Source organism: Globicephala melas, chromosome 3 (genome assembly GCF_963455315.2).
Source record: "Globicephala melas chromosome 3, mGloMel1.2, whole genome shotgun sequence".
NCBI lineage: Eukaryota > Metazoa > Chordata > Mammalia > Artiodactyla > Delphinidae > Globicephala > Globicephala melas.
Window position 1 is genome coordinate 153693728 of NC_083316.1, and position 15646 is coordinate 153709373.

The 15646-nt window shown below is 37.0% G+C and overlaps 1 protein-coding gene across 3 annotated transcripts in view; it reads left to right on the forward strand.

Annotated features, from left to right (window-relative positions):
- Window positions 1-15646, forward strand: part of RNF130 (ring finger protein 130) — a 140687-nt gene that overhangs the window by 36120 nt on the left and 88921 nt on the right. For all 3 annotated transcript variants that reach the window (XM_060296722.2, XM_060296723.2, XM_030844846.3), the window contains exon 3: window positions 12065-12315. In XM_060296722.2, coding sequence (XP_060152705.2) covers window positions 12065-12315 — 251 coding nt within the window. The remainder of the gene's footprint in view (window positions 1-12064; window positions 12316-15646) is intronic.

Consider the following 15646-nt stretch of genomic DNA (forward strand, 5'->3'; position numbering starts at 1 on the left):
CCTTTGTTGGTGAGGGTAATGGCAACAGAAAAACTGATGAAGGGAAAAGTGATAGGCTTTTATATTTACTCACATATAAGCATTTCTGGTGTTCTTTTTTTCTTTCTACAGTTACAAGTTCCATCTGGTGTCATTTCCCTTTCAATATAGATAATTTTTTTAATCATTTCTTGCAGTGCAGATCTGCTGTGATGAATTCTCTCATCATTCATTTACCTGAAAGTGTCTTTTTTTGCCATCATTTTTCAAGGACTTCAGATACAGAATTCTGGATTTCAGCACTTTAAAAGTGTTGTTTGTTTTCTAGCCTCCTTTTTTTCTGATGAGTTGTTCCCTTTTATAGAATGACTCTTTCTAAAAATAAACCTTTTAGAACAGATTTACATTTACAGAAAAATTGCAAAGATAGTACAAATAATTCACATAGACCCTGCACCCAGTTTCTCTTATAATTAACATCTTACTTTAGTATGGTACATTTGTTATACTTAATGAACCAATATTGGTACATTATTATTAACTAAAGGCCATACTTTATTGAGATTTCTTTAGTTTTTATCTAATGTCCTTTTTTAGTTCCAGGATCCCATCCAGGATATCACATTACATTTGGTCATTATGTCTCCTTAGGCTCCTCTTGGTTATGACAGTTTTTTGAGGACTACTGTTCAGGTATTTTGTAGAATGTCCTTCAGTGGGATTTGTTTGTTTTTCTTATGATTAGACTGAGGATATGGGTTTGGGGAGGAAGACCACAGAGGTAAAGTGTCATTCTCATCATATCATATCATGTACTACCAATATGAGTGATCACTGTTGATGTTGACCTTGACCACCTGGCTGTTTGTCAGGCTTCTCCACTATAAAGTTTCTCTTTTAGGACTTCTTTAGTGGTCCAGTGGTTAAGAATCCGCCTTCTAGTGCAGGGGATGCAGATTCAATCCCTGGTCGGGAAGCTAAGATCCCACATGCCGTGGGGCAACTAAGCCCACACGCCGCAACTACTGAGCCCACACGCCACAACTAGAGAGCCTCTGTGCTGCAACTACAGAGCCCACGGGCTCTGGAGGCCGCATGCCACAACTAGAGAAAAGCCTGCATGCCACAACGAAAAGATCCTGTGTGCTACAACTAAGACCTGATGCAGCCAAAACAAATTATAATAATAAAATAAATAAATAAATAAAGTTTCTCTTTTCTCTCTTCCATGCAACACTCTTCAGGAGGTCATTGTGCACAGCCCACACTTAAGGAGTGGGGAGTTAGACTTCCCCTCCTTAGGGTAAAGTATTACATATTTACTTGGAATTATTTCATCTGGATGATTCATCTCTTCTCTATAATTTATTCAGTCATTTATATGTATCAATATGGACTCATGGATATTTATTTTATACTTTGTATTGTAATACAGTGTTACTTATTTTTTTGATCAAATTATTTCAGCTTTGGCCATTGAGAGTTCTTTCAGTTGACTCCTGTGTCCTTTGACATGTTGCCATTACCATGGGTGTCGGTTTTTTGTTTGTTTTGCTTTTTTGAGGACTTTCTTCTTTTCTGGTTCTGTAAGATGCTCCAGGATCATCTTGTGTATATTTCCTGTCCCAGTCCTAGAATCAGCCATTTCTCTGAGGAACCCTAGTTTCCATTTATTGGAGAATGATATTAGAAACCAGGCTCTGGGTATTAAGTGTACTTGTTACTACTAAGGTTCTGTTGCTTCTGGGCCTTCCCAGTTGACAGAGCAAGGAAATATATGTGTGTATACTAATACCTGTATATGCACATATGTATAAATATTTCTACATATAACCATTTGCATCTATATTAAGCTAAGAATAAGTTCATACTTAGGTCTCCAACTCTAATCCATTACATTCTAATCCATTACATTACATAGATCATTCTAATTTTCTCTCTTTGCTTACCTGTAAACTCCCACTCCAAAAGCGAGAAACCTGGCTGACACCAACCACCATCCATTTTCTTAATTGTTCAGTTCACAGAGCTCTCAGACTTAGAAGTTCTTAAACATAAGTAACATATTGTAAGGCCTTTGGAGTGCTGGTGCTTGGTGTGAAAGCTAATGTAAATTACTTTCTTCTCAACTTAAATCTTCCCTGGCTGGAATGCCTAACTGTGTACTTAACTTTTCTTTCTCCACTCATTAAAAATTTTTTATCAAGAACTTGTATCTAATCAAACTTATAAGCTTTTATACAGCAAAGGAAACCATAAACAAAATGAAAAGACAACCTATAGACTGGGAGAAAATATTTGCAAGTGGTTCAACTGACAAGGGCTTAATTTCCAAAATATACAAACAGCTCATATAGCTCAATATCAAAAAACAAACAACCCAATCGAAAAATGGGCAGAAGACCTAAAGAGACATTTCTCCAGAAAAGACATACAGATGGCCACTAGGCACATGAGAAGATGCTCATCATCACTAATTATTAGAGAAATGCAAATCAAAACTACAATGAGGTACCACTTCACACTGGTCAGATGGCCATCATTAAAAAGTTTACAAATAATAAATGCTGGAGAGGGTGTGGAGAAAAGGGAACCTCTTACACTGTTGGTGGGAATGTAAATTGGTGCAGCCACTATGGAAAACAGTATGGAGGTTCCTCAAAAAACTAAAAATAGAGTTGCCATATGATCCAGCAAACCCCACTCCTGAGCATATATAAAGACAAAACTATAATTCAAAAAGATACATGCACCCCTATGTTCATAGCAGCACTATTCACAATAGCCAAGACATGGAAACAACCTAAATTTCCATCAATAGATGAATGGATAAAGAAGATGTGGTATATATATATACAATGGAATATTACTTGGCCATAAAAAAGAATGAAATAATGCCATTTGTAGCAACACTGATGGATCTAGAGATTAATATACTAAGGGAAGTAAGTCAGAAAGAGAAAGACAAATACCATATGATATCACTTACATGTGTAATCTAAAATGTGCCACAAATGAACATATCTATGAAACAGAGACAGAGAACAGACTTGTGGTTGCCAAGGGGGAGGGGGTATGGAGGAGGGAAGGATTGGGAGTTTGGGATTAGTAGATGCAAACTGTTATATACAGGATGGATAAACAACAAGGTCCTACTACTGTATAGCACCGGGAACTATATTCAGTATCCTGTGATAAACCATAATGGAAAAGAATATGAAAAAGAATATGTGTACATATAGCTGAATCACTTTGCTATACAGCAGAAATTAACACAACATTTTAAATCAACTATACTTCAATAAAATTTTTTTAAATTGAAAAAAACTTATAAGAAAACATAAATATAAGTATCTTAACTTGAAAATGACACAAAACTAGGTGGATCTTGGAACATATAACAACAAAAAGGAAGTATTTATTAGGTCAGCCTGCAAATGGGTTTAAAAAAAGTTAGTAACAAGGTTTTGTGGAGACGCGGCTTAAGTTAACAGTTCAAGTGGAGGACAGCTGGGAACCTTCAATCATGTAAGCTCAGCATATGCTAACATGTGCCATGGCTGCTAAAAAATATATTGAAGGCTTGGCCTGTATCCTTGTGAACATAATATTCAGATGAAGGAAGACATTAGTCTCATACTGCTCTTGATATTGGAAGTATTCATTCTTTGTTGAAAGAATTGAAAAAGACATTGAAAAATGATGTCCAAAAAAAGAACAGGATGGAAAAAGTCTATAAACGTGTTTTATCAAACACAGTTTGGAATTTGAGCATCAAAATGAATAATGATAGTATTTTAGACCATTAAGTAAAAAAAAAAAAATAGTAACTATGACTTCATACTGATCTAAAAAGTAAAATAAATTGAAAGTTTGATGAGGAATGGAATACTTACCTGGTCTCGAAATACCTCCCTACAGAATATTTAATAATTACTAGGGGAAAAAGAGTAACTTCACAGTGGAAATGCCTGGAGGACATCTCTTTTACAAAATGATCAAAGTGAATGTCACCAGTAATGGGATATATCAAAACTGCGCCACCTGGGAGTATTCACTGAAAAGAGCACAGCATCACTTCTGTGATGTTACTGCCAGAGGTATATGACCTGAGTCTAGCCACAAGGAAACACCAGATAAATCCAGAATGAGGGACATTATACAAAATAACTGGGCTGTAGACTTCAAAAGTGTCAAGGTCGTGAACATCAAGCAAAGTCTGAGAGACTATTCCAGACTGATGGAGACTAATGAGACATGACAGTTAAATGCAATACATGGCTCTCATCTGGGCCGCTATAAAGGACATTATTGGGAAATTGAGTAAATTGAATGGACTCTTAGATTAGTAATGTATCAGTGTTAATTTCTTGATTTTGATGGTTGTACTCTGTTTATAAATGGTTTTTTGTTTGTAGAATACACACTAAATATTTGGGGGTAATGTGGCGGCATGCTGGTAACTTACTCTTGAATGGTTTGGGGGAAAGGTTTTTGTATGATATTTCTAACTTGTAAATGTTAGATTCTTTAAAAAATCTTTTAAAAAAGAATAATTTGGGACTTTGTGAATAATTAGTATGGAGAAAAGATTGAGGTAGAGCCCCAGGGAAGATGATGTCTTTGACTATCAGAAGGACTGTTGTGTAGAAGAGGAATTTTCATTGATTCTAGAAGGTGTTTCTTATATTTGATGGCATCTTACAGTTTATTGACAGGATACAGTGATGATGCACCTTACAGTTGATGGTATTTTACACCATCAGTAAATGAAATACAGTTTATTCAGTGGTGCTTCCAAGAGCCATGAATGGGCACTTAGGAATCAAGATTTTAGTTATAAAAAAGACCTTTCTAATACTTAAAACTACCCATGGATAGAACCAGTTACCTACAAAGAGTCAGTGATTTATAGGGTGTTACTGTATTATGTTGAAGATGACCCCTAAGAGCTCTTCTATCTAAAAGATTTGATGACTCTCTTAGTGTCTGGTGATGTCTTCCTAATTACTTTCCTACCTTTCTGCCTCTCTACATTGAAGGAAGAAAGTGGCTTTCTTTTCCATGCTGGTCTTTGCTCCTGAGATCTTTTCTTTTTTATGATGTAGAGATTACCTGATGAACGCATATAGGCAGGAGGTAGTATAAGAAAAGAAACTGACATTTGAGTGCTGGGCATTGAGCCTTTGCTCCACTTGTGTGAGGTTGAAGAACTTCCTACTCAAGGAATAAAAGAACAAGGATTCAGTAGACCCTTGTTCTTTTTGAGGTCAAACTACAGTTGAGGATCATCAGGAATTATCAAGCAACTCTGGAATCGCTCAGTGGCTCACACATGGAGCTCCTGTATGTCAGCCTCGGGGCAGGAGGTTTAGGTTCAGACTTCAGCACAATTTCAAGTTAGTCAGTGTTGTGAACCTTGTGGGCATCAGCTGTATACCCATGGTGCTGGCATTTTCTTGAATCAGTACAGCTGCTCTCAAACCAGTGCACTTCCACAATGACAAAACTTCACCTTTCATTCTCTTGCTCCATACCCTGTGTCCCTCCTTTATCACAGTCATTCACTTCCCTGCCTGTCACTTCTCAGAGGCCTTGACTCCTGACAGACTTACCCACACATGGTCCTGCAATCATCCTGGCCAACTTCAGACCTTGTGGAGAGTGAACACCCAAACCTAAAATTCTTTCCTCAGATCCTTTGACCATTCCACCTCACCAAGAACCTAGGCCTCATTATTTCCTGGAATTTTTATATTCTGGAGTCTCAACTCCAGTGTCCTATTCTCCGACTGTTGCTTCTTTTTCTCTCCCTCTCCTGTCATTTGGGTTTGTTGAAGCTTCCTGTTCCTTGGGCTCTCTCTCTGTTTTCTCCCACTTATCCTCCTCCACACTTCACACTTACATTCTACTTAGATCACAAGCCACTATTTCAGTCACTTTGACAGCTTCATTTGGTTAAGAAGTGTCTACCATCACATGACTATCAGTTACCTTTAGGTCCATTTGCCTCCCAAAATGCCCTGAGTGTCAAGGAGTTTGAATTTTATTTAGTTGATGGAAGGGACACATGAAAGTCTTTGAACAGAGGAATGACATGACAGATGTGTTTTAGAAAAACCACTGACAAATCTCAGTAGGAGATATATAATTGATACAACCTGTCATCCACATTGATCAGAATTACTGCTGTATTCATTTCATAATAGAATGTAACATCTTTTTTTCTCCCTTGAATTCTTTAAGGGGTCAGTGAAGACACAAGTGAATATACTACATTTGAATAAGTGAAAGTATTGTAGATTAACATCTGAGAAGGACTTAAGTCAGTGGAAGTGAGAGTTAAGAGAAGCCCTCAGATCATAAGTGAGCAGATTCATTGAGGCACAAGCACACAGGGCTCAGCCAGTCTGTGCAATGTGACTGGTAGGTTAGTACAGAAAATCCCTGACCTACACCTACCTTTTCCTTCAGCAGCAGCCATTCTAGACCTTTAAAGAAATTTTAATCTCTTTCACTTACAATATATGGTGTTCTACTTTACATATAAAGAGGTCATTGAATTCTGTAGGAATAACTGATGCCACTATCAGAAGTTATAAAAGTATCATTGCAGACACTTAATGTGGGAATGCAGCATTCCCCTGAGCTATTTTTTATGGGAAATTTCCTAAAATTATTTAAGAGCTTTAAAATTCCTTAAAACATTGGCAGCTGATTTGAACTTAACAAACAAGTTCATCTATTAAGGCATAAAACCTCTGCTAAATGGGATTTTGCAGGTAAGCTTATAGTACAAAAGTGAAAGAGCTTATAGTAAAAGCACTTTCTCCACTTGTGGCCTAGTGCCTCAAACAGTTCATTTGCTCTTTTCCTGTATCTGCCTTTCTAGAGTTAAAGTATCAGCTGCCCGACTGAATTGGGCTTGCCCTGAGAGTCATTCTCAGGAGCGGGGTGACGAAGACAGTTGAGGGGAGAGGATGGTGATTTCTGATACTTCCCAACTGCGGGGACTCCCTGAGGTGAAGCTCAAATCCTCTTGGAAGCCAGGAGGATTGTGTTGGTCAGCAGATACCTGAGTGTTTCCCAAGGTGGTGGGAGAAATTAGAATAGGAGTTCCAAAATATTGTGGTGGGGGCTTTGTGGTTTCCTCCAAAGAATGCCTTCCTCTGCTTTCCATGAGTAATAATAATACAAGTAGAATAAGCTCAGTAAGCTGTAGCATTTATTGAGCATCGGCCATGAAGCCTGCAGGTAATATCATTTTTTGAAAGAAGAAACTGAAGTTCAGAGAGGTTAAGTATCATGCTGGAATTTGAACTTAGACATCCTGACTTCAGAGCCCAAAGGAGGTTAATTCTGAGGTTCATTTTTTGGCCCCTGAAAATGGATTTTGTAGTCAGGATTATAGCAGCATTACCATATTTTTCCACTTACCCTTTTTTCCCATTAAAAAATAGAAGTGCTAAGTGTTGCGGGGAGGGGGACTCTTTTTTACAGAAAAAATGCCAACCCAGAAGTTCTGTTTATTTAGTAGGAAAAAAAGATAAGTAGAAAAATACTGAGTACAGAACCACTTTACAAAATGTAGAAGAAATCATAGTGTTAGAAAAATCACCATTTTGCAAACACTATTATAGTAACTGATTCAGGTGGGCATTAGTGGGTGCTCAGAGCATTGAATGAAAGATTATTATTAGCCAAGTGATAAAATTCACCTTCATCAATAAAGGTAAAACCCGACATATGCTTCCTGATGTAGCATACTAGAAGGACATAACGTCACCTGTGTAGCATTCCTACCAAAAATGTTTACTTTGGAGATCTAATCATGAGGAAACAATCAGACAGATCCAGGTTGAGGGACATTTTTAAAACATATTGCCTGGACTCATCAAAAAAGTTAATGTCGTGAATGACCAAAAGGGACTGAGGAACCTGTTTTAGATCAGAAGAGACTAACAAGAAGAGACAACTATGCACAGTACCCACATCCTGATTAGGTACTGGGTACTCAACTAACCTAAACAGTTCTCAGAGTCATTATTAGAATCAGGTATTTTGAATGTGGACAGTATGTTGCAGAACAACATCATATCAGAGTTCAGTTTCTTGAGTATGATAAATGAACTGTGTCCTTGTTCTTAGGAGATAATACTGAAGTATTTAAGAAGGAAATGTCATGACGTTTGCAACTGATTCTCAATTGGTTCAGCAAAAATAAACACACACAGAAAAGGTGAAGTGTTACCAGTTGACAGATCTAATATAAAGTGCATGAGTGTTCATATAGTATTGAAATTATACTGTCGGCTTGAAAATTCTCAAAAGAAGAATAGAATTGTTTATTAAAGTAGCCATACTCAAGCAGAGGAAACAGATTCACATTAAAGAATAACAATGGAGAAAGTTTTCAATAAAATAGGTGAAATCAGGTATCGCAACTAGGTTTTTACTTAATCGGCATCTCTGGCAAATTAATCCTGGCTGCTGGGCATGTTGAAATGCATGGGATTCTGAGGCCATATTCATGATTTATTAGTATTGTTTGTCAAGGGCTTCAGATGTGAGAGTGGTGATGAATGTTCCAAATATTTGTCATCTTTCCTTGAATGTTCACATCATTACAGTCTAACTAGTTCTTAACTCTTTATCAGTCACTACTTGATCTAACCATAATTTTATCCTGAGCTTACATATTCTCTGGCATTAATATCCTCCCCCCACCCCACCCCACCCCAGAAGCTGGGCCAAGGCTTCACAGTCTTTAAAAGTGAAGTGTCTGAGCCAATCCTTAAATTAAGTTCTTTGAGCCCAGATCACCTTTTATGGGTGGGGAATGAGGAAGTCTGTGAACCTCTTCTGAAATTAGAAGGGGGTGCCCTACCATCAGATTCCCTAAGGGATTTACGACCTAAAATGGTTGAGACTAATGCCTTTGCTGGTATTCTGATGATCTGCTGTAATTATTTTTCACTTTGTTTGACCAGCAGTGTTTTAGTCTCCTTTCCTGTCACTCTTCCCAGTCTCCTCCATTGTAGTAGCATCATGAGACTACCTGTGTTTGGCTCCTCTCTCTAGTCCCTTTAAAATTGTCCTTTGCTCTTTGAGAGCAGATGCAGTTTTCATGTAATCAAGAGCAGGTGTAAAGGAAAAAGCACTCTTGTGTGTCTCTTTTACTACTCACACGGAAAACTTCACTTCCGACACTTCTGGTCACCAAATGTTTGTGGGGTTTTCCCCATACCAAGCAATTTTCAGCAACACTAGCTGGGTGTCCTGTAATTCAATTTGATTCTGACACTGTCTGCCTGGGGTTAGCATCAGATCCCACAAGTTAAGGGCTCAGTCCCACAAGACATCCCACCCCCCACACCACCGCTTCAGAAGCCAGTTGCAAGTCCCACGTTGTCACCAGTACTTCTGACCCACTAGCAGTAAGTTGAGGTTCCCACAACCCCGTCCTCCGGTCCAAAAATTTGTTAGAATGGCTCACAGAACTCAGGGGAAAACTTATATTTACTGATTCATTATAAAGGATATAATAAAGAATACAGGTGAAAACGTACATAGGGCAAGGTGTGTGAGAAGGGGCTCTCTGGCATGCCATCCTCACACCACCTCCATGTGTTCACCAATGTGGACGCCCTCTGACCTCCATACTTTGGCATTTTTATGCAGGCTTCACATCTGTAGTCCCTCTCCCTCCCCAGAGGATTGAGGAGTGGGGCCGAAAGGTCCAAGCTTCTCCTCATGGCTTGGTCTCTGGTGACCTGCCCGCATCCTGCAGCTATCCAGGAGCCCGCCAAGATTCACCCCATTAGAACAAAAGACACTCCCATCACCCAGGGAATTCCAAGGCTTTTAGGAGCTCTGTGTCAGGAACCAAGCTCAGAGACCTAATATTAGAACAAAAGATACTCCTAGTGCTGTCACTTAGGAAGTTGCAAGGGTTTTAGGAGCTTTGTCCCAGGAACCAGGGACAGAGACCAATATGTATCTTTTCTACTATTTCACAGCAGATAATTTTCCACTCTCTTTGCAAAGTGAACATTAAGGAGCCTTGATGATAGGATATGCTCAATAAATACTGTTGAAGGGATGGTTGAAATAATTAAATGCTTCTTCTCCCAAACAGCTTTCCAATTGAAATTAGGTGGTGCTCATTTAGTGTTGTTTGAATGAATGACGTTACATGGATTGGTTCCCTTGGCTACCTGTGCAGCTTTCCCACCTCCTTTTCCAGCTTGAGTCTTCAAGAGGGAGCCTCAGAACTGATTTCTAAAACCATTTGTACCTGGTGTGATTATAAAGCAATGAGACTGATTGTCATGTGTTGTTTGTGGGATCCGTCTCAGTTACTTTATAGCCATACCTGGTATCTTATACTGCAGATCATTGCCTGTTGAACAACATTTTAAAAGCACTTAAGGTTTCTAAATGGAAATTTTAAATGGTTTAGCATCGTTTTATGATTTTTTTCTGACTTATCAGAACTCTTACTTCAGAAAGATAATTAGAGTTAACTTTGTTGCTTGCTTTAATTTTGCAGTTTTCTTTCTGTTTTTGGATTTTTAATCAGTATTCTGATAAACTGCTGATAAATTCTCATGAAATGACTGGCACAATTTTGAATAAGGTTATACAAAGGTGTATGTTCCATTGGGTTAAACTTTTCTTAAAACTTTTTATTATTAAATTTCTTTTCAGTTGTATATGGTCTTTTGACTGCACATTGTACAAGGATAGTCCTTTTAGTTAAATATGATAAATGAAACATATAAACTAAATATTTAGTAGTAGTAGTCATTGAAGCCTTCGAAGGGCAAGTTTGGGGGGTTTTGATTTTGTTTTGGTGGTTTACATTTATATGCACAAACTTTATTCACATTTAAGTAAATGGTTATAATTTTCTCTTTCCCAAAATAAAATGTCTGTTCTCCTTCCTTTGACCCCCACAGTCTCGGGGCTCTTTGAAGAAGGCCTATTGTAAAAGTTGCATGTTGCCACAGGCAGCTTCCCTTATGAAAGGATGATCACTGACAGCTGGATTGGTGATAGAAAGGCTTCTCTTTTTGCTTAAAAGAAAGTGGTAAATTATTCCCTTTCTGGAGAAGGAAAGGGATAGAAATTTCATGCTGTGCATAGGAGAGAGAGTCACTTGCCTTTACTGTATTACTGCTTATGTAATTGAAAGAACTGGACGACTAGGAGAGCAACTTACAAACATCCTTATAAGTAACTTAGATAGTGGCTGTAGCGGAACCTCTGGACAGCTGTTAGAAGCAGCAAATATTTTGATGCCAGACTAGTCCAGAGTTTTAAAGTTTGGGCATTTCTCAGGAAGGGTTTGATTTCCACAAGATTTCTGGGGTAAATGAAAAAGGAACCTTCCTCCAGTCTGACATACACATAGGATCAAAGTTAGTTTCAACTGTTATTGATCAAAGATACCACCATTTGGCATTTTGCTGTTGGAACTCTATTATCAGATTTGTGTCCTAAGTCAGTGAAATTATAAAACTTTATATCCTGTACTTCTGCTTCTTTCTATTCCTTGTGCTAGTTCTACACACAATAGGTGCTCCATAAACATTTGTAAGAAAAATTAATGTAAAAAGTACCAATATTTATACTATAAATGCTTTTCCACCTTTTTATAAGGAGTTGGGACTCTCGAAAGAACATTTTAAGATGGAAAAAGTTTTACAGTGAAAACCTGCCATGATTTTATCACATTTCTATTGGTGTATAATACAATGCTGTGTACCATCTTTTGTTACATTTGGCTGATTTAATAATCTGTTTTTTAAATATAGTTGTGAGATAAGTTAATATGGTTCTTAACACTGCAATCATTTTATGCTTTAAGTGCGTTTAAGTCTTAAGTAGTACACAACAAGTTTCTGTTCCCACTTGGTGCCAGCATACCCAACTGCAACTTCATTTCATTTGAAAAGTTGAATCTGAAAACCCTTGCCATTAGCAAAAATTACAGTAGTTTTGCTAAGTAGCATTTTTATATATTTGATGTTCTATAAATTTTAAATGTCACTTGAGTATATATATTTATTTTACATTACAGGCACTGGAGATATTATTGCTGTCATGATTACAGAATTGAGGGGTAAGGATATTTTGAGTTACCTGGAGAAAAACATCTCTGTACAAATGACAATAGCAGTTGGAACTCGAATGCCGCCAAAGAACTTCAGCCGTGGTTCTCTAGTCTTCGTGTCAATATCCTTTATTGTTTTGATGATTATTTCTTCAGCATGGCTTATATTCTACTTCATTCAGAAGATCAGGTACACAAATGCCCGGGACAGGAACCAGGTGAGCTACCAGTACTCTATATTGATTGATGCTTACTGGCCATAATTCATAGACATCTGTTGTAATCATACATAATATGAATATTTTTTCATTAAAAAAAGTGGTAACCCTCAATCATTTTAATATGTTGAAAACATATCTATACAAGTATTTTAAGGATATTTGAAATACCTAAATGGAGAAATTATTAAATTTACAGTGATCACTTGGAATATTCCAGGTAAATGGTTAGCTTAATATCATAGTGTGATCTAGCTAATTCTGGTAATTTGAAGAAATATTACAAAGTTGCATTTTTAAGCTGGTAACACTGTTGTCAGTGGCAGGGGAGTTGGAAGGGTGGGGGAGGGAGACTTTTCACTATATATATTTTTGTTCCATGTGAAATTTTTTTCCTATGTGAATTTTGAACTATGTATTATCTATTCAGAAAAAATAAATTAAAAATAAATTATCTGTCCTATTTAAGCTTAGCCATGGGGCAGTGATGAGGTGGGGAAGGACCAATAGAAGAGATATATCTAGATAGTCATCCTAGAAATTCCACTGACCAGCGCAGTGGATTTCAGATGAATGAACAAAAACAGAAAAGACAACATACTGCTCTGTAGTAAAGGGCTTGCAGATGGTTTTCTGTGAGTTTATTACTTAGTTTGTTTGATGTGCTATATATAGAATATCTACCCTGGAGCCAGGTTTGAGGTATTAGGTCCCATTACCAGTCCTATGCTTTTCTAGGACACTAAGAAGTAAATTGCTTGGAGAGTGGTTTGAAGACAATTTTTATATAACACCATCCTCTCCTCAGAGTACATCTAAGTCCCCATGGAGGGGTGTGAAATTTTCATCCTTCCTCATTCTAGTGAAAAGAGCACAGACTTTGGTGTGGAGTTCAAATCCTAACCTTACCACCAGTTTGCCCTTGTCCCTCTTGCACAGTTTTTTAAGCTTCTCAACTTGTTTCTGCATCTGAAAATATGTATAAAATATCTGAAAACTATAATTTATTGAACATTTGTGTGCCAGGCTCTGTGCAGCATCCTGTACATCTTTAAAATTTTTATCATGATAATTTTTATTATTTATAATTTCAGGCTTACAGAAAGTTGCAAGAGTAATATAAAGTATTTCCTTGCCCAAATTCTCCAACTGTTAACATTTTACCATATTTCCTTTTTAACCATTTGAGAGTAAGTTTGAGATAAGATGCCCCTTTACCCTTAAATACTTCATTGTGTACTTTCTAAAAGCAAGAGCATTCTCTTATATAACCACAGTGTATAATTATCAAAATAGTGAAATTAACATTAATATCATTATCTGATCTATAGACCTTTTCTAAGTTTTGTGAAATTATCTTAATAATGTCCTTTATAGCAAAGAAAACCCTGGATTGATCCAGTCAAATTGTATGTTGTGTTCAGTTGTCACGTCTCTTTTAATCTGTTTCATGACATTGACATTATTGAAGAGTACAGGCCAGTTGTTTTGGATTTGAGCTTGTCTGATGTCTGATGTTCCTTCATGATTAGATCCAGGTTATATGCATTTTTGTCAGGAATACCAGTCCTTTACATTTGTTAGTTTTTTATTTTGAGATAGGTGTCATTTCACATACGTTTATGAGAAATAATACAGAGAGATCCCAAATATCCTTCACCCATTTTCTCCCAGTGGTAAAATCTTGCATAACTACAGTAAATATCACAACCAGGATATCAACATTGATAAAATCCACTGATCTTATTCAGATTTCTCCAGTTAAACTTGTGCTGGTGTGTGTATAGTTCTGTGCAGTTTCAGGTGACCAAGTCAAGATACAGACCCATTATCACAGGGATCTCTTGTGCAAATTCTTTTATAGCCACAGCCACCTCTCTCCTACACCCCTACATAACCCCTGACTACACTAGTCTGTTCCCCACTCTGTAATTTTGTCACTTCAAGAATGCTATATAAATGGAATCACATAGTATTTAACTTCTAGAGTTTGGATTTCTTCATCTAACCTAATTCCCTTGAGATCCTTCCAAATTGTTATATGTCAATAGTTTATTCCTTTTTATTGCTGAGTAGTATTCTGTGGCTTGGATGTACTATAACTTGGTTAACAAAATTGTTTCCAGTTTTGGCTATTATAAATAAAGTGACTATGAACATTCATATACAGGTTTTTGTGTGAACATGAGTTTTCATTTCCTTGGCATAAATGTTCAAGAGTGCAATTTTTTGAGTTATTATGATAAGCACATATTTAATTTTGTAAGAAACTGCCATACTCTTTTCCCAAGCAACTGTACTATTTTACATTCCCAGTAGAAATGTATCCCTGATACAGTTCATCTGCATCCTTGACAGCATTTGGTGTTGTCACTATTTTTCATTTTAGCCATTCTGATAGGTGTATAGTAATATCTCTTTTGTGATTTTAATTTGCATTTCTCCAATGACTGCTGATGTTGAACATCTTTCATGTGCTAAATGCCACCTGTATATCCTCTTCAGTGAAATGTTTATTCGTGTCTTTTACCCATTTTCTACTGGGTTGTTTGTTTTTTACTGTTGAGTTTTGAGAGTTCTTCATACATTCAAAATACAGGCCTTTTGTCAGAACTGTGGTTTGCAAATACTTTCTCCCAGTTTCTCCCAGGGTCTTTTGAAGAGCAAAATTTTTAATTTTGATGAAGCTTAATTTATCAGTTTTTCCTTTTATAAATTGTGCTTTTGCTGGCAAGTCTAAAAAAAAACTCTTTGACTACCCCTAGATACCAAAGATTTTCTAATTTTTTTCAAAAAGTTTTACATTTAAGTCCATGATCCATTTTGAATTAATTTTTGTGTAAAGTGTGAGGTTTAGGTTGAGGTTCCTTTTTTTGCTTATGTCTGTCCAGTATTGCACCTTTGTCTAAACAAAGCTTGATTCTTTGCCCAGTCTTTTCCTCCTTCTAATTCTTGTTTCCCAGCAACAAGTCACCTCTTTCAACTCTTTCATCTGTTCCTTCTGTTATTAACTTCATATAACTAAGTAGCATGCTATACTCCTTTTTAAAATAAATTAAAGGTGTTTTTTAAATACATTGCCATCATGAAAGAGTGAAAGTAAAATGATCAAGAGTAGCTCTAAAAGGGTGTTCTTGACAAGAAAACCCTAAAATATTGGTTTGAATGTAGTGCATCTCAAGGACTTTTGAAAAAAGCAAATGGTTTGTCCCAGGAGCCTGCTCTTTGACGGTACTGCTTTAATTAGCACCCACCATGGGGCCTGTGTGTGATGAAGGACTCAGCATAGTCACCATCTGGCGCAGGCCACAAACGGGAACTGGTTTTGCGG